General features: G+C 43.0%; 1 protein-coding gene across 3 annotated transcripts in view; it reads right to left on the bottom strand.

Annotated features, from left to right (window-relative positions):
- The window catches only part of TRANK1 (tetratricopeptide repeat and ankyrin repeat containing 1), a 123,576-nt gene that overhangs the window by 8,628 nt on the left and 90,899 nt on the right, over positions 1–24,049 (bottom strand). For all 3 annotated transcript variants that reach the window (XR_009214456.1, XR_004249379.2, XM_032162107.2), the window contains exons 14-22: positions 22,191–22,390; positions 21,765–21,902; positions 17,252–17,398; positions 16,303–16,459; positions 12,674–12,762; positions 8,655–8,758; positions 8,414–8,546; positions 5,133–5,278; positions 1,246–4,292 (exon numbers count right to left, since the gene is read on the bottom strand). Coding sequence is in view for 1 of the 3 variants with exons in the window: in XM_032162107.2 (XP_032017998.1) it covers positions 1,246–4,292; positions 5,133–5,278; positions 8,414–8,546; positions 8,655–8,758; positions 12,674–12,762; positions 16,303–16,459; positions 17,252–17,398; positions 21,765–21,902; positions 22,191–22,390 (4,161 nt within the window). In the remaining 2 variants the exon portion in view is untranslated. The remainder of the gene's footprint in view (positions 1–1,245; positions 4,293–5,132; positions 5,279–8,413; positions 8,547–8,654; positions 8,759–12,673; positions 12,763–16,302; positions 16,460–17,251; positions 17,399–21,764; positions 21,903–22,190; positions 22,391–24,049) is intronic.

The raw sequence follows: 24,049 nt of genomic DNA, 5'->3' as shown, positions 1-24,049 counted from the left end.
GCTCCGAGTAAAGATGCCATTGCAGGAACTAGAACACCAATTACTAGACCCAAAGCCCCCACGTCCCAAGAGCTCGTCTCTATGTTTTCCCTGAAAAGAGCCCTCCTTATGGGGTAAGGGACCCAAAGCTGCCTTCTGCTGCTACAAGCATAAACTACAACTAAAGGCTAGCCTGATGCCATTACTGTATGTCTATAGAGTATGCCACAACTGCAAACCTTTCTAAGACACTTGTGTCCAAAATGTCATTAAACCTTAAACTGGAAAGAGTATCTGAATTATGGAACGTTTTAAAATATTCAATTTCACTAAGGTTATACATAACTTCTACTCAGTGTTGATAAGAAGTAGCTAGTAAAAAAGCCAGGGAACTATAATCCCAGCACCTTGGGACACCAAGGCAGGCAGATTACCTGGGGTCAGGAGTTTGAGACCAGCCTGGCCAACATGGTGAAACCACGTCTTTACTAAAAATACAAAAATTAGCTGTGCATGGTGATGGGCACCTGTAATCCCAGCTACTTGGGAGGCTGAGGCAGGTGAATCATTTGAACCCAGGAAGTGGAGGTTGTGGTGAGCCAAGATCACGCCACTGCACTCCAGCCTAGGTGATACAGTGAGACTCCATCTCTATTTAAAAAAAAAAAACAAAAAAAAAAAAACAAAAAAAAACAAAAAAAAACGAGAAATCTGATTCTAAAATAACATAAGAATTCTATTAAAGGCTCACACTGGGTATGACTTAAAGACCCTCCTAAAAGGAAGAGACCAGCTAGACCAGCCACACACTTCCAGATCTTAGTCAGGGGATGAATGGATCAAGAGAACTTTAAAGAGTTTTCTCAACACTTTAAACATTTTCCCTATATCTTCTCCACAGAAGATTATTCTGGCAAGAATCATTCTGACTGCCAGGAGAGAAAGTGATTCATTCTACACAAGCTTTTAACCCTCTGTAGGAAGAGGCGTGCAAGTTTCTAGAGTACAAGAGCATGCAAGTTTCCGGAGTACCTGGGGAAACCATCCCAAGTCAAGGATAATGACAAACTTTTAACTGGGGGAGGGGTAATCCAAACAATGAGGTTTGCTATAACTTGAGAATATACATTCCTCATTTGTATTTCTTCTAAGGCCAAGATTCCACCATCCCCAAGTCAGAAGCCACTACAAGGAATTTAACCCTGAGAAATGTCCTCAGAGCCCAAGTCTCACTCCGCCTGGGCCCCCATCTCTGCAGACCCTTACCACCAGCCCAGGCCTTCCGCCTGTAGAGGTCCTCCACCATATCTGAAACCCTCTTGATGTGCTCCTGGACCTTCTGCAGCATGTGGCTGTGCTCCTTGGAGCCCACGTGACTGTGGATCCATACACTTTGCTCGATGTCCTGCACTACCAGCTTGCCTTCATCAATGGCCGGGTCCACCTTCTCGTGGAAAAATTCTGAGTATTTCTGGTAGGCCACTTGCTGCCTCTGGTGGTGTTCTAGATGGATGTGCTGCTCGTAAGACTCGCTGTTCCTCTCCTGACACTCCTCCCTTTCCAGCTCAGCCCTGGAAAGGACTGCCACCTCGGAAGTTGCCCCCTCAAATGATTTGCTGGGGCTGAAATAGTTCTCTGGGCCACGGGTAAACTTCACTCCACATAGGTCACACTGGGTCCTGTCCACGTCTGCCTTTTTGAAGTTCCCAGCCCTGGGCTCCCTGGCCTCCTCCCTGACACGCTCCATCTGGGTGCCCACTCTTCTCCTCCAACTGATGCACAGAGATACCACTAGACATGCCCTCCTCAACTTCCGCTGTATGGAGGCCTTCCGTTGCTTTTGGGAAAGAATGGTGGCCAGGACGTGGTCTCGGTCTTCTAATGCCAGTTCATCCATCTCATCCTGGCCAAACTCACACTCAGGTTCAGTAAAGTGGTCCACGGGGTCCAAACAGAGCAGGCGGTTTAGTCTGACCTCCTCATAATAGAGGCCATGGACTATGGACCCTTTGGTGTGCACAGGGTCCCATCGCCAGTCACAGTCCATTAGGTACTCTTCATCCCGCTCAAAGAGCAGGTCCTGCAGTGCCTCAGCCACAGACTTCACACTGACTGCCACCAAGACCCGCTTCACCACCTTCAGGAGCCTCTCGGGAACCTGGCCAGGGCAGTCCATGCTCATGAGCTGCAGCCTTGACTCGATCTCCCGGAAGTGGCGGTACAGGAGAGGCTTGCAGTACGGCTGCAGGATCTCCTCAGCATTCACTAGCATCACCAAGCACAGCACCAGCGTCCGCTCAGCCTCACCTGAAACCACATAGTCTATTTCACTGAAGGCATCAAGCAGGACGTTGAAGTTCACATTCTCATAGCCACATAGCACCTTGGCGAGGTAGGAAAGATGGAACCGGAAATCCTGAATGGCTCTTGTCACATCCTTGGGTTTGTATTCCTGAATGATGGAGAACACATCCCCAAGCTCCTTGTCCTTCTTGCTAAACAGGAACTCCCAGTAGTGCAAGAGTGCAATGTAGCTCTTGGGGAGGCACAGAATGACATTCTTCCAGAGGCGGGCCAGCACCACCCCACAGTGGATGAACTGGAACTCCAGGAGAGCCACTGTGTTTCCAATGCTGGGGATGAGTGGTTCTTTGCACCTCTTAATGAGGACATTCATGAAACGGAAAAAGAGCCTCTTGTAGTCTTCTGGGTTCCTGTACACATAGAATTGATCAATGCAATTCTCCAGCAGCCGGATGAAGCACAGGTGGGTCTTGTCCATATTTTCATCATCCCTGTTGGGTGCCAGCATGCCAAATTTCCCTTCTATTCCTTTTATCCTGCTGCCTCTCCCCCTGCCCCTTTCATCCTTTTCAGACTCTAGAGATTTGAGTTCCCTGTTGTAGTTGTCCTCCTCCTGGTGGAGCAGCTTTTCAAACTCCTCCGGATAGTTGGAAGAGAGAAGGAAAGCTTGCATGGCACTCAGCCACAGGTCTGTGGATTCCCGGCGGTTGCGTGCGCTTTCATTTTCAAACAGAAAGTAGATGTACTCTTTCAAAGCAAATCTGTAGAACCGGAATGATTTGTAATTTGGTTTCAGGATTTCTTTGCATGCCATGGGGTTTTCTGACAACACTCTCTGATGGAAATGCTTAGGGAAAAGGACATCCAGAATGGACTTGCAAAGGCCATACATATCTGTAGACAAAATATAATCAATTTCTTTAAGTTCTTCTGCTAAGATTTTAGGGAATACTTTTTTAGCTTCCAAAAGCAACCCGTTGATTGCCACCAAGTTCATTTTTGACTGAACTAAACACTTGGCTTCACAACGCCGCAGAGGCCTGTGAAAATGTTCACAGTTTTCATCCTCACATTTTAAGCCTACAATAAACCTCATGCAGACTCCTCGGTAGGTCTTCCCAAGTAGGCTCCGTGTGATCTGACACAGCCTGCCCAAAAGGTGTTTGTTTAGGGCTAATTTCACTTGGTCAGTCATTATCAAAAAGTGATCTTTTGTTTTCTTCTCTCTCAAGTTCAAATCCAGGTCAAAAATTATTCTTAATATGGGCCCAGGGTCGTTCTGAGCTATCTGGCAATACTTGGCATCCACCTGGGAAATCCCAAAAAACTCAAAGCAAGATTTGACCATTTCCTTCTCAGCATTGTTGGTCACTCTTTTGAGAGCCCTGACCAGACTGAGGAGGATTTCCAAGCCCCCTGGAGCCAGGCCCAGAATCTTCTCAGGCTCGGCCTCACACTGGCTGGCTGCTTCGTAGAGTGCTTCCACCACTCCAGCTGAGTGGTTGAGCGTGTCAAACTTGAAGAAGGCATCCCTGAGCTTCTGAAAGTCTCTCAGGATTACCCCTTGCAGGAAGTGGGCCTCGGCAATGCCAGACAACTGGCCAGTTTGATAGCAGAGATCAAGTGCTTCTCTCAGAATGTCCTTGGTGTGTTCTATGTCAGAATCCCTGGCCACATTGAGGCGGGCGGCCCCCAGCAGACATGAGGCCTGGAAGTCCTTGTCGGCAGTGAGCCTGGCAGCCTCCAGGAGGCAGCCATGTTGCTTCATCAGCAGGGCAGCCTCTTCTCTCCTACCTTCCCTGTTCAGCAGGTCTGCAGCTTCTGCTAAGCGTTTCCGAGACTTCAAAAACACCAGCTGGTCTTCTATGTCTAGCTTTGAGAGGACAGCCATCATTTCCTTCATCTTATTTGCACTCAGATACTTTGCTGCAGCTTCCAAGTAAAACTGACTGGCAGAATAGGAGAGCTTGGAAATGGGAAGGGTCTTGGTCTTTAGCATTTCTTCATACCTGCAAAGACAGGGGACACAAATGTCAACTTGCCATCACCCAATCAATAGAAAATTTCTTCCAAAATACAGTGCAGAGCAACTTAAATAAAACTCCCACATGTAGACATTACAAAATAAAACCTAAACTTGTCAAGCATTCAAGTATTTTTACAAAGGCCTTATTTTACACTGTTACCAGTATAATAATAATGAATAAATTCCTTATGTTTCAATCAGGAATTGGTGTGTTTAATTAATGAAATATAGTGGAAGTGTAACTCAAACAAGTGGGAGTGAAATCCGAAAGTCAATCTATAGGGCAAATGTTATGCATAGTCTAAATTATCCTTGAAAAACATCTCTTTGGTTCTCATAAAAGCATCATAATCATCTGGGTCTACAACTCTGTTCAGTTTGATAAAATGAGAAAGGACGAAATGGGGGCTGCACATGCATCAGCAATTACACCAGTCTTCCCCTTATTACCCAACTTGTGATTCTTCTCTTTTAGCAGGTGTGCATTAGTTGGGTTCCTGTGAGATTAATGAAGCTCTGAAGGACTCCCTTTTATTCTGCTGATGGAAGTCAGAATACGTCGTTATATACACACTCATAACATACTCCCATCCCCCTCAGCCCCCTCTCTTTGTGACACTGCGTCAAAGCTTGTAGAGACTGGAAAACAGAGTCCTGTTCCCAAAGAGCTACTGACCCAGCACTGAGGCCATCGCTTAAGTGGAAAGAGAGCAGTGTGGTCAAGCCATGTCAGAAGCAGCAGGATAGCACCACCCAGAGCAGGCTGCCCCCAGAGAGAAGTGGGAGGGAGGGAGGGAGAAAGGGAGAGAATAAAACCACCTACTTTTCCACTGCAATAGCAGCTTCTTCAAAAAGCTCCTCTTGGCAGTACATTTTGAGTGCTAGATCAAATTCCTGAATCTGCTCAAAGCATCTGAAAGCGTCTTTGTAGCACTGGCTTCGCTTATAGAAATAGGCAGCATCTCTTATCTAGGATAGAGTAAAATTTTACTTTTATTTAGAGTATTCATAATTAACTTGCTAATCTTAAACCAATACCACAAGTAATAAAGAGGATAGTCATATGTCTGCTTTCTGTTAGAATCCAGTTAAAAACCCTATAACATAGATATTAGGAAAACCAATTATTTAAAGGGAGAAAAAGAAAGTTAAATCCCAAACTCACAGCACACACAAAGGTAAGCCCCAGGTAGATTATAGACCTAAATGTAGAAACTATTGTGGGAAAATGTGTGAGAATATCTTTGTGACCTTGAGGTCACACTCAAGTGGAAGGAGTATACACATGACTTACAAAAATAACATAATCAAACCCAAAACATAAATTTCAGAAGAAAAACTGATAGATCAAACTGATGCATTAAAACTGCTCAACAAAAGACACATGAAATAAACTAAATTAAAAAAAAAATACCTAGATCAGTACTGTCCAACAGAAGTTTCTGTGAAGATGAAAATGTATTGTTTCTTTGCTATACGATCTAACCACTAGTCACATCTGAACGTTGAGCCTTTAAAATGTGGGTAATGCAACCAAGGAACTGAACTTTCAATTTAATTTTAATTATTTAAAAGTTAGAGTCACACATGGCTAATGGCTACTATACTAGACTGGGCCTGTCTAGACAAAAAGAATTCTTGCAACCACAAGAAAAAGACTTTCCTCAAGACACAACAGAAAGCTAGGCAAAGGATATAAACTGGCAGTTTACAGTGGGGTAAACTTGAATGACTAACAAATAAATAAAAATGCTCAACTTTACCGACAATCAGAAGAATACAAATTAAAGCCACAGTGAAATACATCCACCAGGTTTGACAAATTAGAAAATCACAATCTGCTGACTATGGCCAAGAATGTGGGGAATGCAGAACCCTCATGCACAAAGTGGAATAGCTATCCCAGAAAGCAAAGGGACTGTACTTAGCGAAGTGAAGCATGTGCATACCCTAGGCCAGCAATCCTGCTCCTGGCAATACATCTTGAAGAAGTATCTCACAGAACCCTAAAAAGACATACTATGCCAAGGTGCTGTGTGTGGGAGCCAGGAGCCAGTGGCAGCCTGGAAGTGCATCACTAACGAAATGAATTCGTCAATGCAGTGGATGCCCACTCAGGAATACATGGCTGTCAGAAGCATGGCCAGACCTAACACTATATAGCAAGGGATGGAAAAGGCAAAACACAGAGCAAGATGTCTTCTAGATAAGCCTAAAGTATATATGTATAGAAGACACCACTATTCATTCTTCAATAATGCATGCATTTGAGCACATATAAAAATGTGTTAGAATGACTACCAATGAGAAAAGAACGGAAATGGAGACTGGCTGTGAAGAAGAGGATGAACAAAATAACATGCAATGATTGGGCCCCATACCCACCAATGGTGGGCTTGCCATGAACAGCAGAGTCTACTAGACTCTTCTTCCTATCACAGTTCCCATCCAGTTCACCAGCTAATCCTGTCTGCTCGGTTTCCCGAACATTTCCCAGATGTGCCACCATCCCACCACTTCCACCACCACCATAGTAGTCCAGGCCCTATCATTTCAGCCTAAGCTGATGCTAGACTCTAACTGGCCTTTCTGCTTCAGCTCTTGCTGCCCTATAGACCTCTTCACAGAGCATCCAGATAATTAGCTTCATGTCACTCTTCCCATCAAAGCCTTCCACTGGCTTCCCATCATGCTTGAACAAAGCCCAGTTCTTGCCACAGTCACCAAGGCCCTACTGATCTGGCCCTGCCACTTTCTCTTACTCATTTACCATTTCTTGTGGTCATCTCACCCAAACTGACTGGCAAGATTCAAATCAACCAACTTGGCAGCAGCCTTATTCTGCATCCTCAGGCCACATCACCTGCCTTTTCCCAGTCCCCAAATGCATTCTACCCACAGGAAGAAACGTTTATGCAGACGTCACGAGACTGAAAGCTTTCCTTTCAGGGATTCCTGTGCCTTGCCTGCTTCTTGCCTCTAGAGAGCAGCATTCTATCCCTGTTCCATTCCCATCTCCCACATCCTAAGAAGTCACATCCCATAATAAACATGGAACAGGGTAGGCAGCATCTGGAGGGCCTTATCCTCTTCTTCACACTGACTTGGGGCCACACTTCAAACTTCCCAGTAGGTCCCACTCCTAGCCCTCTCAATGCCCAGGGTGCTCTGAGGATCCCAGGAGTCACCATATTTCACATACAGACAAGGAAACCCCCTCTCCTACTGAAGGATAGTAACACCCGATAAGGGAAAATGCAATGGCCCACAGCTCCTTAAGCACAGTTTCTCCAACTACCTGTGTTAAGGGACCAAATCATTTTAAATTTCTGATCCATCACAGTTGATACGTTAAAAAATGAATTCATGGGAAGATTATCACCACTTGGATGTCAAAGAATTGCCAAATGGCAATAAACAAATTCTAACTGCTTACTTTTATCTTCTGTGTCAATCTTGCTGCAGACAAATAATAGTTTGTAACCTGCTGACCACTCTGTGAGTAGCTGTGTTCCAGACTAGCAGCTCTGTCCAACAGAGCTTTCTGCAATGATGGAAATGTTCTGTTAACAATGAGCACTTGCGATTGTGGCTAGTAAGATTGAGGATGTGAATTTTTAATATTATTGTATTTTAATTAATTTAAATTGTAAATTAAATAGCCATATGTGATTCCTGAATTGGATAGTGCAGATCTAGAGTGATTACTAGGAACACAGCCGAGGAACCTCCATCTAAATGCCAGGCCACTCAGCCAAGTTGACTGAAGACTAGGAACACAGAGAAAGAAAAGGGGTATTCTAAAACCTTTCTTCCCTTTGGCTTGAGCATTTGGCTTCCCTGTGGTTAATATTAGGCCCTGAATATTAACACAGACTTTAACACACAAACACACACACACACGCACATGCATACTGTCTTCAGAGCCTCCTCAAAATTTGCACAAGTAGTGAAAGTAGGGTTCCCTTAGAGTCGCAGGGCCAGTGTCTCCCTCCTTGGAAGACTGCAGCCTCTTCCTGCTATGAGTAGAGGTCAAGCCTACCCCTCAATCTGCTCAAGTGAAGCCCAGTTTTCCCTGGAGCAGCAGTAGACTAGGGGCCATACCTTTCCCAGCCTCTCGCACAGCTGGGCAGAGAGCTGGAACTCCTTGGCATAGCTCAGACACTTAAGGGACAGCGTTGGCTCTTTGCACTCCAAATAGGTCTTAGCCAATTCCAAATATTCCAACTGCTTTTCCCTAGGGGAAGGAAAACAAAATAATATTTCCACGGAACGTTGACCCAACACCAATATTTAACCTGCTGCTCTCATCGGAGCAAACCAGAAGTGATCCCAAGACTCTTACTTGGGGCTGACTTTCTTGGATTTCATGCTCAGGGCAGTGTCATGGGCCAGGGCCAACTTCTCCTTCTCAAACGCACCTCCTTTCTGGTAACACTTGGCTGCAACCTGGAATAGGCAAAAAGTTTTATTCCCAGCAAGGTAATGGAGGTAACAGACAGAACAAGAGTTAAAGCATGCATTATAAGTTTGTACTGACAAAACATGAAGTCTTGCTCCAACCCAATCTGAGAAAGAGGAGCAGGAAGGTGCAGATATTCTAAAGAAAGTAGTCTTGGAGGATAAAACCCAACAGTATTCACATTCAACGGTATCTTTTGGAAGCGCCCATCGAAAAGGTACAGAATACATATTTTTTCAAGCTACCATAGTAACACCCTTATTTAATCTTCCAATAGCTACAGCAATAAGTATCATCCTTCTCAATGTATATAGTTGCTACTTCAGGTCAGAGCCATGGAGCAAGTGGCCCAAAGTTACCCAGTGGCTCTTCTGAGCTTTGACCCAGTTGGTGAGTACAACAGCTACTTTGCAGTGTTGGCAGAACAGCTGGAGTATGCATACTGGAGGTAGAAATGGGGATAGAGATGGTATCACAATACATCCAGATCCCTGGGGCATGCAGATCTGTTACCAAATCCTCTGACTATAAGGTAGGCAAACAAATGTCACAGAGGAGTCAGACTTCACCCTGATCGTTGCCAGCAGAAAGTTGCTTTTTTAAAACAGGGGTGCTGATGCTATGTCTCAAAGCACACAATACATGGGCAGGAAGTTCACATTCTGCCCAGCACGTACACATTAGGTCTCAGTGTGGTCAAGGGAGGGACTAAGTGGCACATGCTGATAAGGTGGACAGGATGACCACTCTCCCCTTCATGCTATCTGTGTGGGTCTCCTTTCATTCCCGTGACCTGTGCCATTTCCTTCCCATTGCAGGGCCTTTGCACACACTGTTCCTTCTAACTAAAATGCTCTTTGGTCCTTTCCCTGTCTTGTTAACTTCATTCATTCTACAGGTTTCAGTTCAAGGCTATGTTCCTCAAAGAAGGCTTCCCACACCTCTATTTCCAGGACAGTTGGTTCTGGGAGCAGCTGGTCTCTCATCTGTGACACCTGCAACAGCTGGAACTGTGCATTGCTCTATGTGCCTGTTTTGCTCACCATCAGATTCCTGGGATCTAAATGTAACGCTTGGCCCATAGCTGCTGAAGACTAGGAACATAGAGAAAGTAAAGGGGTATTCTAAAAACCCTTTTTGTTGAATGAATGAATCTTCTGTGATGGTTCTGAAACATTTATTGACATGAAGCCAAAAACTCAATAAACCACCTGAGTCCTGAAGTCCTTTAAAATAAAGTCCTTCAAAATAAAGTCAGGTGAAGAGAAGGCTTTTTATAACATTCTCATCTGTACCAGCTCCCGTAAAAAGATTTTAGATTCAAATATTCAAAAGGTATTTTTAAAGTGATAAATAATTGGATATCCATGGGCAACACATATGGGTAACAGCAACAGTGTTCTGAAGGGAATAAAGGGTAAGATTTTATATAGTTTTCCAATTTCAGACCCATACCTGCTGCCCATATTATCCCTCCCTTCCCTCCCTAACACCCAACCCCTGCCCCACCAAAGAAAAAAAAATTTCTTGGTTTCATAACAATGGCCAAACATTCAGTATTTCTTTCCAATTCTAACAAGGATGGGCAGTGAAGAAAACTGTGGGGCTTGGTCTTCTGAAGCTAAATACTACATACTTAGGAAAATACTTTCCAGACCTACCCAAACCTACAACAGCATAAATTGTATTTTTCACCCCATATAATACATTGCCAGGGTGGCCACAGTTCTTTACTCCTCCCTATATCTGTCCACACCCCCTTACAGTGTAACTTTCCAGCCTCTCCCATCAAGAGTGCTGCCTATTTACCCTCCCGCCCGATCTAGGCTGAGACTTGCTTTGGCAACAGAGTTCAGCAGAAGCAGCACTGGGCCAGTTCCAAGGCCAGGCCTCAAGGGCCTTGTGTGCTTCTGTTCACGTTCTTTGAACCCTGCTCAGGCATCATGTGAACAAACCCAGACTAGCCTGCTGGAGGAGGAAAGAAATGTGATCCAGGAACCCCAGTCACCCCGTCCCCCGAGCCAAGAACCAGCCAACCCCCAGAAGCAGACATGCCCAGCTGACTGCAGACACATGAGGTGCTCAGCTGAGAACAGAACCACTCAGCTGAACTCAGCACTGCCAATCCATAGAACTGTGAGCCACATAAATGACTTGTGTTAAGCCACTATGTTTCAGAATTGTCATGCAGCAAGAAGTAACTGATAAATCCCAGATGTAAGTTACACGCTACATACAGACTTAAAGCAATTTCCCTGAAACAATAGACAAAACTCTTCAAAGAACTGGAGCTGAGAAAATATTGGAAATTCCTTCTCCAGGTATGTCAGATCACAGAAACCTCACACTGTGGCTTCTGTTAAGTCCTGAACTTGTGATTTCATTGTACTCATCACTTCACAGAACCTTTACTCAGGCCCAACTCCATGAAATTCCAATGAGAAGAAGGATCATTAGAGAAGCAGGACAAGCCCTCCGTAGAAAACACTGTTTCAAAACAGTGTTCCAAAGTGGCAAGAGAAAGTGCAGATACTTTTCCTGTAACATTTGAGGAGCTGAAGCCTCCTAACATGAACACTGAGGTGAAGAAAGAAAGATGGTGATCTTTCCAAAACCCAGATCCAGTTGTTGTTTCAGAAAACATCATCTGCAGCTGCATGCATGGGAAACTCCAGGTGCCTGGGGTAGAGAAATCTTAGGAAAATGTGCATTTAGTATGGTCATGCCTGTGGTGTCAGACACTGCTGGTTAGTTACCCACAGCAGTTCCTCCTCTCTTTCTTGCCTTTTGGTGGAACTTACTGCCCACAAAAAGTTAAAATTGCCAGATGGGATTGCTCTCCCAGACTCTCTTGCAGCTAGGAAGGTGTATGTGACCTAGTACTGACCAATGAGATATAGAAGGAAGATCACTGAGGACTTCATGATAAAAAAAAAAATTTATAAAGAGAGAGATCAATGAGGAGAAAGTGCCTACACTTCATTCCTGCTTGGAGTGCTGCTGAGGGAATGGAGCACTTGGAACTGCCACAGCAGCCATTAGGCAACCAATGAAAGGGAACATCTCAGACAAGCTGCAGATGACACAGGGAAGAGATGGAATGAGACTGGGCCCATGTTGACTTTGTTGAACTGCAGAACCAACCCTAAGACCTGACTTCTTGTTATTAGATTAAAGCAAAAAAAAAAAAAGCACTCTTTTAGTAGGGTGTTTAAAACTTGCAGGTGAAGTCATCACCACTCTTTCAAGTGAGACACACATCCCAGCCATGGTGCCCCACCCAAAACCCTGTGATGTGCAGGAATGCTGACTTTGGGAAAAGCAACGTGGCTCTTTAACCTGGTTTCAAAATTTCAAGAGGTCTGCTGCAGAGAGAACACTTCCTGGAAGAAAACTGCTCAGGACCACTAAGATGGCTTGTAACTGGAAATTGATCAGTGCAGTGTAATAAAAAAGCTTAACCTATATTCACCAGACTCAGATTGGCAATGAAATCTGTTTGATCAATTTGAAAAAAATCAAATGAGAGATCAATCTTTTACTGCTTTAAAATGCAGTATGATGATAGCAAAGCATTTAGGCATAGATTACAGGAGGGAAAGAAAATATATAGAAGGATTCCTTGGTGGGGCAAAGGCCACAGCCCTCCATGATCTATCAGCACATGCTGGCACTTGGCCAAAATGAAGAGTTGTCATGCCTGCACTGACCAGAAAAGGAGCAGGACAGGAAGCTCTCCTCATCTTGAGGTGACCTGATGTTTCAGAACACGTGGCACAAGCACCATTACCCTCATCCTTTCCTGGTGACAAACACCACGATGGGAAACCTGCCTGTGAGGTCTGACGAGGGCACCAGTGACAAGGACCCCTCATCCCCTGGCTCCTAGTCCAACCCCTTACCTTCCAGCACTGGTGCTTGGCGTAGTAATCTCCCTGTGCAATCCACTCCGCAGGAGTTGAGGTCTTAACGAACATGCTATCATCAAAATCTAAAATGAGAAAGAAAAGTGTGTTTGCTTCTCTGGGCTTTCTTTCACTTAAAACTGTTGTTATGGGCTGAGTTGCGTCTCCTCCGCCAGCCACCAAATTCACTTGTTAAAGTCCTAACTCCCAGTACCTCAGAATGGGGCTGCATTTGGAGAGAGATAAGGCCTTTAAAGAAATGACGAGGTTAAAATGAGGCCATTAGGATGGCCCCTCATCCAATCTCACTGGTATCCTTAGAGGAAATTAGAACACAGGGCGACACCGGGGGCAAGAGAGCACAGAGGAAAGACCACGTGAGGACACAGAGTGGCTGGCTGCAAACCAAGGAGAGAGACCTCAGAAGAAACCAACCCTGCCAACACCTTGATCTTGGACTTCTAGCCTTCAGAACTGTGAGAAAATACATCTCTGTTGTTTAGGGCATCTAGTCTGTAGTATTCTGTTATGGCAGTCAGAGCAGACTAACCTGTGTTGTCTTTCTAGTATTCATGTAAGATATATTTTAACTTAACAAACCACATTTGTGAGGTTATTGAAAGGAGGAGGAAGAGGGGAGAAAGGATGTGGTTTGGTTTTTAAGTTTTGGTCTACTTTCCTTTTCTATGGCTACAAATCAGAAGACAGAAATTAAAAATTCCTCCTTGAAAACCCAAAGTCAAGTGGCTCTTAGCAAGCTCCCAGCCAAGGGCTTCAGCAAGAAAAAAAGGTGACAAAATTTTACACTATTTCCAAATGTGCAAACTTTGCCCTCATCACAATAAGTAATCTGACACATTCCTATTGGTGGACAGAGACTATTGTCACCACCTGCTGTCCATCCCTTCTGTTATCCTCACTAGCCTGCTGGTGAATATTTCAGCACCGCGCCCCACCCCCACCCTGCCACCTGCATCCCCCAGAGTATCACTAGACAGTGGGTGACAATCCCTGCAGGTTCTGAGCCACAGCTTCATGAAGCACACAAAATACAGTGAATACCAGGGTAATACTGGCAGACAAATCAGAGCTGAAGGAATCAGAGACACCTAGGCCAATGGATATCAACCGGGGAGTGAGGCAAACAGGCCAGATTTGTTTAGAAGGTGCAAAAACACATTAAGCATCACAGCCTGATCCCTCCCTGCTCGCCCTCTGCTGGTGTTGTGTAGCAGTACAGTGATGACTTCTCAGCATCTTGTTCTGACTCCATATGTGCTGCTATGAGTGCCCCTGTGACATTTAATTCCCATGGCAAAACCCCATCCACATTACCTCAGAATAGGGCCAGTGAACTCTGCAGATGCCACGTAAAAGAAACACAAATTGCATAATCACTAGACTCAATCCAAACACAATGGGAACAGATGCTTTAGAAGACTTTACTATGTACAACTTAAAATTTGTAATTAAGACTGCACTTTTTCTTGCATTCTTAATGCTACCAAAATATAAAATAAATTGTAATCTGTTTTCATTTTGAATTTTTAAATTTAAAAAAGTCACTTAGCTTATATGATCTTTGGGTTTTTTTTGTTTTTTTGTTTTTTGTTTTTTGTTTTTTTCAAGATGGAGTCTTGCTCTATCGCCCAGGCTGGAGTGCAGTGGCACAATCTTGGGTTAATGCAACCTCCGCCTCCCAGGTTCAAGCAATTCTCCTGCCTCAGTCTCCCGAGTAGTTGGGACTACAGGCACGCACCACCACACCGGGCTAATTTTTGTATTTTTAGTAGAGATGGGGTTTCACCATGTTGGTCAGGCTGGTCTCGAACTCCTGACTTCAGTTGATCCGCCACCTTGGCCCCTCAAAGTGCTGGGATTACAGGCATGAGCCACCGCGCCCAGCCATATGATCTCTTATAGTGGATGCCAGAACATGCTTGGGGAATAAAGGGGGATGAGCTGCAGGAAAGATTGAGAATGCCCATGCTAGGCCAATCCACTCATTTCCCTTTGGGAGAGAAGGTGGGACCTGAACAAGGTTATGTCATTACACAGGTAGAAAGTTTTTATGAGAAGCTATGTTTTGTTTTTTAACTCCTAGCCTTTGACTTTTCCCATCACAATAGTCAAGTCTTAGGATAAGAAATCTAATCCTAGTCGCCAACCGTGCCATCAGCAGTAATCAGAAATAGCCTCCAAACCGGCTGAGGAATGTTCAGGACAAACCTCTCTCCAGAAGCCAAACTCTGCTCCTTGCTCTACCCTTACAGAAATGAACAATGGCCTTGAGGAGATGACTTGACAACTAACCCTCAAGAAAGACAACAATTTTCTCCTTCATGAAGGGCTGATTATTTCTCTTCTCAGTTATCGTATCAGGAGAACTTCACTTCGTTAGGTAGCCTTTGTAAATTATGAAAATAAAATACACACAAAAAAAACCCTGCAAATAGCACAGAGATAAGAAGGTGAAAAGTAAAAGGTGTCCATATCTACTCGACAACCCCATATCCACCAATCCTAGCACCAGAGGTAATCACTATAAACAGTTTTGCATCAGAAGTAATAGGTGTATACATGAATTTATACGCATGCTATCTCTCCAAACTCTTGCTATTTAAACCCTTGTTACCCATAATCAGGAACTGAATACAGATAAGTTTTCTGATTAATTCCTTACTACCTGAACTATTGGTTCTTACTATCTGAACTAAGAGTTCTTACTGTCTGAACTCTTAGTTTCCTTGTTTTGTGAAACTCGGAAGCCAAACAGATTCAGACAACCTGTTAACTCAGTAGCTGAACTCTCACAAACTCAGTTCTTGTTAAACAAACTCAGGAAATGAATTGGGTTTAATGGTTAAAGACACTTCAATAGGTATTTGTATATATACACATACATACGTACACATGCATAAACATTCTATTCTGATATATACTGATATGCATAAATGGTTTTTATATTTGCATAATATAAAGTTACTTATAAATTATATCATTCTACCCATACTGTTTTAAATTTTTCTTTCACCCAATATATCTTGAACATCTTTCCTTATCAGTAAATGACAATCCACATCCTATTTCTTTTTAATGGTTGCATAGTAGTCCCCTGAAAGAAATAAATTTAGCCTTTCCCTCATTGGTGGACACTTAGATTGTTTTTAGTTTCTTGTAATTACAAACAGGGTTGTGATGAGCATACTTATGCAGGTATCTTTGAGATTTTGAACACAAATATCTCAGATATAGCCCTACAAGTGGAACTGTTGGGTCAAAGGTATGTACCATCTTTATTTTGATAGATACAGTTAATCAGCTGTACAAATACTCATAGCACTTTGTATTCTCCCAAAAGGGCCTATTTCCTCTAGCCCTGTCCATAATCCCCACTTTTAAAGGACAAATAAAAGATCTTCCCTGAAGGAGTTAACCTTCCCAATCCCATTACAGCTACACTTTCCCATGCACCTTGGCAAATGAGTAACAACTTCCATTTCTCAGAAGATTGTGGAAAAGAAAGAAAGCACTTTCAAAATACTACACCTTTTATTCCTGACCATAAGGAAGGTTGAGAGAAACATGATTCCTCCAACAGTGAGGGTATTTTAACAGGATCTTACCTTTATTTTCATCTGTCTTTACAACTTGGACAAAATCTCTTCTAATGAAATATTTGAACGCGGGAGCCCGTTTCTCTCGGTTTTCATCAAAGATCCAGAGGTTGACCCGAGCCCGTGTGATGGCGGTGTACAGCTGCTTCAGCTCTCCGTTGAGGAGCTAAAGATAACATTGAGGACAAAGATGATGAGCCATTTGTCTGTAGCTACAATGTAACACACTTCAATGAGCTTACTCTGATTTTGGAAAAACACAAAAACTAAATTTTAGAGAAGCATAGCACAGCTGAGAACAGGATACCAGGAGCTCACTGTGGCCACAGCACAGGTAAGTGAGGCTCCAGTGAGGCTATGAGAAACTCCACCTCTTTCCCACCTAAGCAGGAAGTGAGCATGCCATCTGTATAGGATGACCTTTGAATCAGCTATAATTTTTTTTCCTGTTTTTGCTGTAATTGTTTTAAGAGTTAATTCTGAAGTAATTATAGACTCACTGAAAGTTACAGTGGAAGATTCACTGGAAGAGTACAGACAGACCCCGTGTACTCATTTTACCCCAAAGATTACATCTTACACAATTGCTGTGATTTATTTTAAAAATTAAACCAGTCATACACTTTTACTATAACTATCACTAGTACCGAATTACTCCAAACCTACCTTATGATTGCATCAAAATTTCTGAACAAAGCTGAGTTCCAAAGGTGAACTAGAAAGGACAACCCTCCTCCTTCCGTTTTCAGACAGTGTCCACCCATCAAGCCCAGTTCTCTACTAAAAAAACGGAATTTACCAATACTGAGATCCCTGCCCCCCCTTTCTTATCCTCAATTCCCTGTTGTTGAGGAAAACCAGCTAAGTGCAAGCTCCATTTTTCTTCTCATCGTCTCCTCCAAGCCTTTTTCACTACTTCCATGTCAAGTACATGTGTTGACAAATGGCAGAAATTCACCTTGTACATTTCTGGATTCACCATGAGAGATCGACCCTGGGAAGAGCTTGGTTTGTCCAGGGGTACTTCAACCAATGGCCGGTTTTCCTCTCTGGAGTCAGTTGATGTAGGTGTGAATGAGGAAATGATCTTCCATTCCTTATAAGCCTGAACAACAACAAAAAAGTGAAGACCAACAGAATATGCTTTTGAACTACGCATACAGCCTCCCTAAGCTTCATGGAAAATTGAGCCTCATCGGGAGACCAGGCCTTCAACCCCAACTTTGAGGAAGATCCATCCTGTGATCTTAGAATGGATAGGAGGGAGATTAACTTGCACAAGCAGAGATCAGGGAAGTTGTGAAAATTCCCCATAACTAGACCAAGAAGCTAAGAAGCCAGGCACACATGACCACTTCCAGGGAAGAATGCTAAGGGCTCAGGGAGTTATTCTCATTGAAAGAATTTCTACAATCAGTATGGACAGGGGAATCCTCACCCCTTCTCAATACATGGTTAAGAGATGCATATAGGGTCAGCCGTTAAGATACTTGTGGCAGAATTTTCTAACTATTTAAATGAGGATGAAGAAAATCCAGTGCTATGGTGTGCAAGGTAGACTCTGAGGTCAGACAGAACAAATTTGTATCTCAGTTCTCCCACTTATTAATTATGCAACCTTGAACATATTGTTTATTCTCCTGCTCTATAAAATGAGAATACTACTACTCAACTTTGTTGGGAAAATAAAAACAGATAATCAGTGTCAAATGTCTAGTACAATGTTTAATAGTCGATATTTTACCCATTTTTTTTCCTTTACCCAAACCCCAAAACCAAAGTGACTACAAACACCAGGCGTTGGTAAATTTTTTCTTTAAAGTGTCAAATAATAAATATTGTTATCATTGAGGGTCACATGATCTCTCTTTGCAACTACTCAACTCTGTCATTTTGGTGCTAAACCAGCCACAGTCAACAAGTAAATGAATGAGTGTGTCATGTTCCAACAAAACTTTATTTGGGAACACTGAATCAAATTTAATATAATTTTTATATGCCATAAAATATTATTCTCCTTTGGGTTTTTTTTCTGGCCATCTAAAAATGTGAAAACCCTTCTTGGCCCACAGGCCATAAAAAACCTCCAGTATTCTGGATTTGGCCAACAGGCTGTAGTTTACAGACCCCAGTAAAACTGAAGTGCCCAGATTATATGCAGAATTTAGAATTCGAAATTCTTAAGAAACTTCATATTTCATACTTTCCTATGTCTTGTGAGAGTAGCTCTCCTAGCCTTTACTTTTCTTTTTATAAAATGGTGCTACTTGCCATCTATGTAACTTTTAAAGCATGCTGAAAAGGTGAAGTGGATAGAGTTTATTACCTGCCTTAAGTTACTCCATCACTTAAACTATGTAAACAAGGTTAAATGCCTTAAACACTGTCTATTAAATAGGAATGGTTATGCTACTAATCAATTATAGTACTAATCACCATGTTTGGAAATCATGAAATCACTTAAGTAGTTGGAAGGTTTAAAACAATCTTCAGGACATATTTGTGACTGTCCTCTTTGTGAAGCTATGCAGACAACAAAATTGTTTACCAAGGAAAGTAGGCAGAAGACACAAGTGCTTGACATTTGAGAGGATCCTCCTGGCAGGTAGCATGAGATACAGACTGGCTAATATTGAAAGGGCTAGGGAAGAACAATGTATTTTAAAACAGCTGTAAGAGAAGCAAAAGCTGCTCAGATGGCACATGAATGGCCTGTTTCATGAATCAAACATATTTTATTTCCAAGGTGGGGCCTTTTAGGAGTGCACTTATGTACTTGCAGCAAGGATACAGGCCTACAGCATTTGGGGGAATAAAAGCAGGAAAATTTAAAGTCTTTCAGTTTCTTCTCTTGGTACCATCAATTGTGAAGGAAAAGGCTTAGATTTTACTAGCAAGCCTACCTTTGAGGGGTCTATTCTCTAGGTCAATTAGACAACCCATAAAGGTTGTAGTTTTCACAGTCCCTCCTGTCCCACTGCCATGAGTATGAAAGAAAGGAGGTCCCACTGGGGCAAGGTATAAATGGCAGTTACCCTTCTAAGTCCCCACAGAAGGATAGCTTGAGGGTGACTGGAAGAATGACTTCCTCTCCCCCAAAAAGAAGGTAACATCCTACAAAAAGCTTTGGGGTAGCCGTTCTGTGGTCCCTTTCACATCTCAAGAGACGGCTCTGGTGACCATGTGGTTCAACAGGTAACAATAAACCCTCCAGAGAGAAGAGTCACAAACCAGGCCAACAAGCACCATACCCCTCAACCCACCCACATATAAGCCCAGATAACAGCTGCTTCAAAGAGAGAGCTTGCCTGAAATATAAATGAGATGGAAGAAGAGGTCAAGGAGAGAGAGGAGCTCTCCACAGTTCCCCAAGTTCAAATAGCAATCACTGTTCAGCAGCCTTCAGTTACCTTGAAAGAAACCCCATGTAAGCAGCCAGACCACAGAAGGCTGGGGATATATGGGACCTGTCTTTCTTCTCCTTTTATGAAAGCATTTCCTCTCATTTGCTGACTGACTTCCTTTGGCCTGGAGGTTGTAAATGATAAACTGAGAGTGTGCTTTGGGCCAGGGAATACACGGTCACATTAATACCGGGAAGAACCCCAACCAAAGTATTTTCCAAAGTCTTACTGTGTACACAGGATGAAGTGGATGTTTACAAAAGATTCCGTTTAGGATTGTTTTAATTTCAGGCAACTCCCTGAGCCATTGGTGGGAGCACCGGGTCAAGATACCTGAGCCTTCGCCACTTCCAGGATCAAGGTAAGACACATAACTGGATTTTTCTTTCACAAATAGAGCCAACCACGATTTACAGATCCTTAAGTCCAGAGCTCCTTGAGCTTCTTACTCGCACAAGCATACAACTGGTACTTAATAAAGAACAGAAACAACAAAGTCTTACCCTTCCTCTTTTAGGAGAGCCTCAGTCCAACCATGACCGATGGATGTATCATTAGAAAAAAAAGTTAGTCCTCAGAGGTAAAAATGGTTCCAGGGTTAATGAGTGTGCATCTGATTTTATTAGCAAAATTTAATAGGAAAGGAATGTACATAAGGAATAGCAATGATACACTAATTGTGGAAGGTTCTGGAATTCAATTCGCATGCGAGGCTTTAAAAGGAAGGAAAATGGAAAGAGATTTAGAACTCAAAGCATCTGAGTTCATCTCCAGGCTCTGCCATCTACATTATGACTATGAGAAATGTACTAATCTCAGTGACCTTCTGCTTTATCCGCAGATAAAGGTGGCTCATTCTTATAATCTCAGCACTTTGGGAGGCCAAGGCGGGAAGATCACTTAAGGCCAGGAGTTTGAGACCAGCCTGGGCAACACAGCAAGACCATATCTCTATAAAAATAAAAATAAATTTTAAAAAATAGAATGAGAGTAATGAAAATACATATAACCTCAGAGGGTTGGTGGAGTGAGACAATGACTTCAAAAAGTACTCTGTAAACTGCAAAGCACCTACATCAATATTGTAATAGTTGTGCTATTAAGGCAAAATAACATTTAAAAAATGATGAGAAAAAAAGGAAGGACTCCATCTAAAGGGTCAGTTCTGGGGCAGATTTTTAAAGTGTTAAAGCCAACAGTGCTCTTGACTTGGGTATAACATAGCCCCTTCAAGCATGCATCATGTGCAAAGGAAGTCTGCAACAAGGACTGGGACACAGCCAGCTAAGTCCCCAAAGAAGACCCCACAGTACAGTCAGCAGCCAGCCTGAGTCTCCCCAAAAGATAGTGGGAAAAAGAAAACAGTGGCTAGAAAACCCAGGACAATGGCCGTGAGTTGGTGGCTCTACCCATATTGAACTAAGCTTGGGGAGAAAAACCCACAAGGACTCAGGAGCCAAGTGAAAGCAGTGGACCAATACAGAGGTCACTGGGGGTCAATGTGGGGACTCTTTGGCTGCCATCATCCGCATGGGCTGCAAGCAGTGGTAGTGAAGCCATGCTAGAGGGGTCTCCCATGCAAGGAAGCTGTTCTTGTCCCCCACATTACCTGATCCAGAGGGCAGGAACCAAGCCTCATTTGTCTTCCTGGAATTGTCTCTATCTATGAACTGACCTTACCCAGTTCTGTCATCACAGGGTGGATATTGCTAACCTTGGCTTCATCTGTAAGGCTCTCCTTAGAGCTTGCTCCAAGTTGGGCATCCCTGGGAGCCAAGGATAACAGTGGCTAATGAGAACTGGACACTGGAACTTGGGTACTAGAGAGCCAAAGAAGGGCAGGGCACAGGGGGAACCAGCCCATGACACACTGTGAAACAACCCACACCTAATGTCAAAACCCACATCTAAACACACAAAACCTCATACTGAATGAATGATGCTCCAAAACACAAACAGGAGCCTGTGATAAAGTCTCTTACCCTCAGCTCCAAATTCTCTTCCCCAGAGTGAAGTTCAGCTCATACATAAATATTCATTGTGTGAAAAGAATTAGGTGCGACATACCTCAGAATCAGTAAAAAAGTTGTAAAGGAGGACATCATCAAATTCTAAGCCTTTTGCTTCATAAATTGTTAGCACAAGTGCTAACCCCAGCTCTTCTGGAATTTTCTCCTTTGCCGTTTCATTGGCCACAAGGATTACCTGAAGAAAAACAAAAGAACATCAAAATCTACAGAGAAAACCCCAGTAAGCCTCAGTCTATTTCTATGGAAGATAGGTAATGTTTTTAAAGAGAAATGGCCAGCATAAACATGGTCAGGCAGGCCAGGGGAAAGATTGAAACACTTGGTCACTCAGCCATCTCTGGAACTCACCCACTGTGGGACAGGGACTATTTTTAATGCTACCTTGCAGTATAATTTAGCTTCTCAAATTTTTTCAATTGCAAACTGTCTTTTATTTCAAAACATAAAATCCCAAGCAGCTCACCTGGTGGGCTCCAAATTCAATGGGCTGAGTTTTCCTTTTATTCCCTCGTAGCAAAATTGCCAAGTCGCTTACACTACAAGACTCCAGAACAGTTGGCTTGGGACCATCAAAGAGGCCAGAATCCCTTGGAAGGCGATCAAAAGATTCTGGGAAATAGAACTGAAGTAAGTCCACCACTCCAGATGCCAGATTGAGGATTCCTGGAATGAAACAGAAAACCCAAGTTGGATAATTAACAACATGGCTGAGTTTTTTGGTTATTTGGGGTGGGGGACATGTTTTTCCTGAGAAGCAGATTTGGCCCCTACAGTATGTATAATTGCAAGCCTGTTTTCAGTTCCCATTTGATTACCACCGCAGCCCTGAGCTCCCCGGGTGCAGTGGATGAGAAGGCAGAGATATGTTGCTGTGCTCAGAGAGTTTTGTAGGATCTCATTCCCAACCTATATTCATATTAGAGAAAATTACCTCACAAAGAAGAGTCAAGGCAAAAATGTAATATAAACAATGAGACCTCAGGAGGCTGAGGCACGAGAATCACTTGAACCCAGGAAGTGGAGGTTGCAGTGAGCCAAGATCACACCACAGCACACTCCAGCATGGGTGACAGAGCGAGACTCCATCTCAATTAAAAAAAAAAAAAAAAAATGAGAGCAGTTAGAATGCTCTAATAAGGGGCTGGTATTGACTTTGGTAAGAAAACCAGAATTACCTTGTCCTCTCCCATTGGTGCTTACAGAGTCAGAAGCAACATTACCATGGTAAAAACAGTGCTGCATGTGAGCTAAGAACAGCAACCAAGGCCTCCATCACCCTTTTCCCCCAGGTTTATACCCAGTTGAGAGAGGATTACACTAAGAAAAAATGTCGGAGCAGGAGAGAGGATTTTCCAAAGAGCTTTATTCCTGGGTCCCATTTCTTCTCTAATATCTGAAGTGACATTAATAGTGACATTGACTTAATGCCTATCATACAGCAGGCACCTTCAAAAAAGTCATCCCATTTAATCCTCACAACAATGCAGTGAGACAGATGAGACAATCGCACTGTTACAAACAGGAACTCTGAGGTCTGAGAAGCTAATAAATATCTCCAAGTGATAGGATTTGAACACAGACCTTCCTGGGTGTCTCCACTATTCTTAGAGGCCATGTGCCCTTTGCTAACACCAGATAGAATACAATGGTCTAGGTAGAACATCATGAAATGGGCATATGTATCCCCATTGCTATTACCGAATAGTGAAGGGAAAATATGACTATCCAATACTATTGTTATTAAAAGTATACCATCTAAAGCAATAAGCCTAAGTGGAAACCGCTGAATCTAAGCAAATAAGTTTCTACTGTGGTTCCCTTCCCATTAGGAGTTAGCAGGGGCCAAAGATATATCTACATTAACAGGAGAATCAGAAAAGGGCACAAAAGTTGCAGTGGAATCCACTTAAATGGCCTTCTAGGGAACTAGACAAGTAATTTTTGATGTAACCATACTCAAAGAATAAAAGATGGTTCAACCATAGAAAGGAATAAGGTGCTGATACATACTATACATGGATAAACCTTGAAGACATTAAACTGAGTGAAAGAAACCAGACACAAAAGGCCATGTATTATATGATTCCACCCATATGAAATGTCCACAATAGGTAGATCTGTAGAAACAGAAAGATGAGTTGTTACCGTGGAGTGGGAAGAAGGACACAATGAGTAGTAACTGCTATGGTTATGGGTTTTGAGGGGTTTTTAATTTCTGAAAATGTTCTAGAATTAGATGATGGTGATAGTTGCACAATCTTGTGAATACATTAAAAACCACTAAACTGAACATTTCAAATGGGTGCCTTTTATGCTATGTGA

Source organism: Hylobates moloch, unplaced genomic scaffold (assembly GCF_009828535.3).
Source record: "Hylobates moloch isolate HMO894 unplaced genomic scaffold, HMol_V3 SCAFFOLD_8, whole genome shotgun sequence".
NCBI lineage: Eukaryota > Metazoa > Chordata > Mammalia > Primates > Hylobatidae > Hylobates > Hylobates moloch.
The sequence above is the reverse complement of the archived record's forward strand: the minus strand, read 5'-3'. Positions and strand labels throughout refer to the sequence as shown.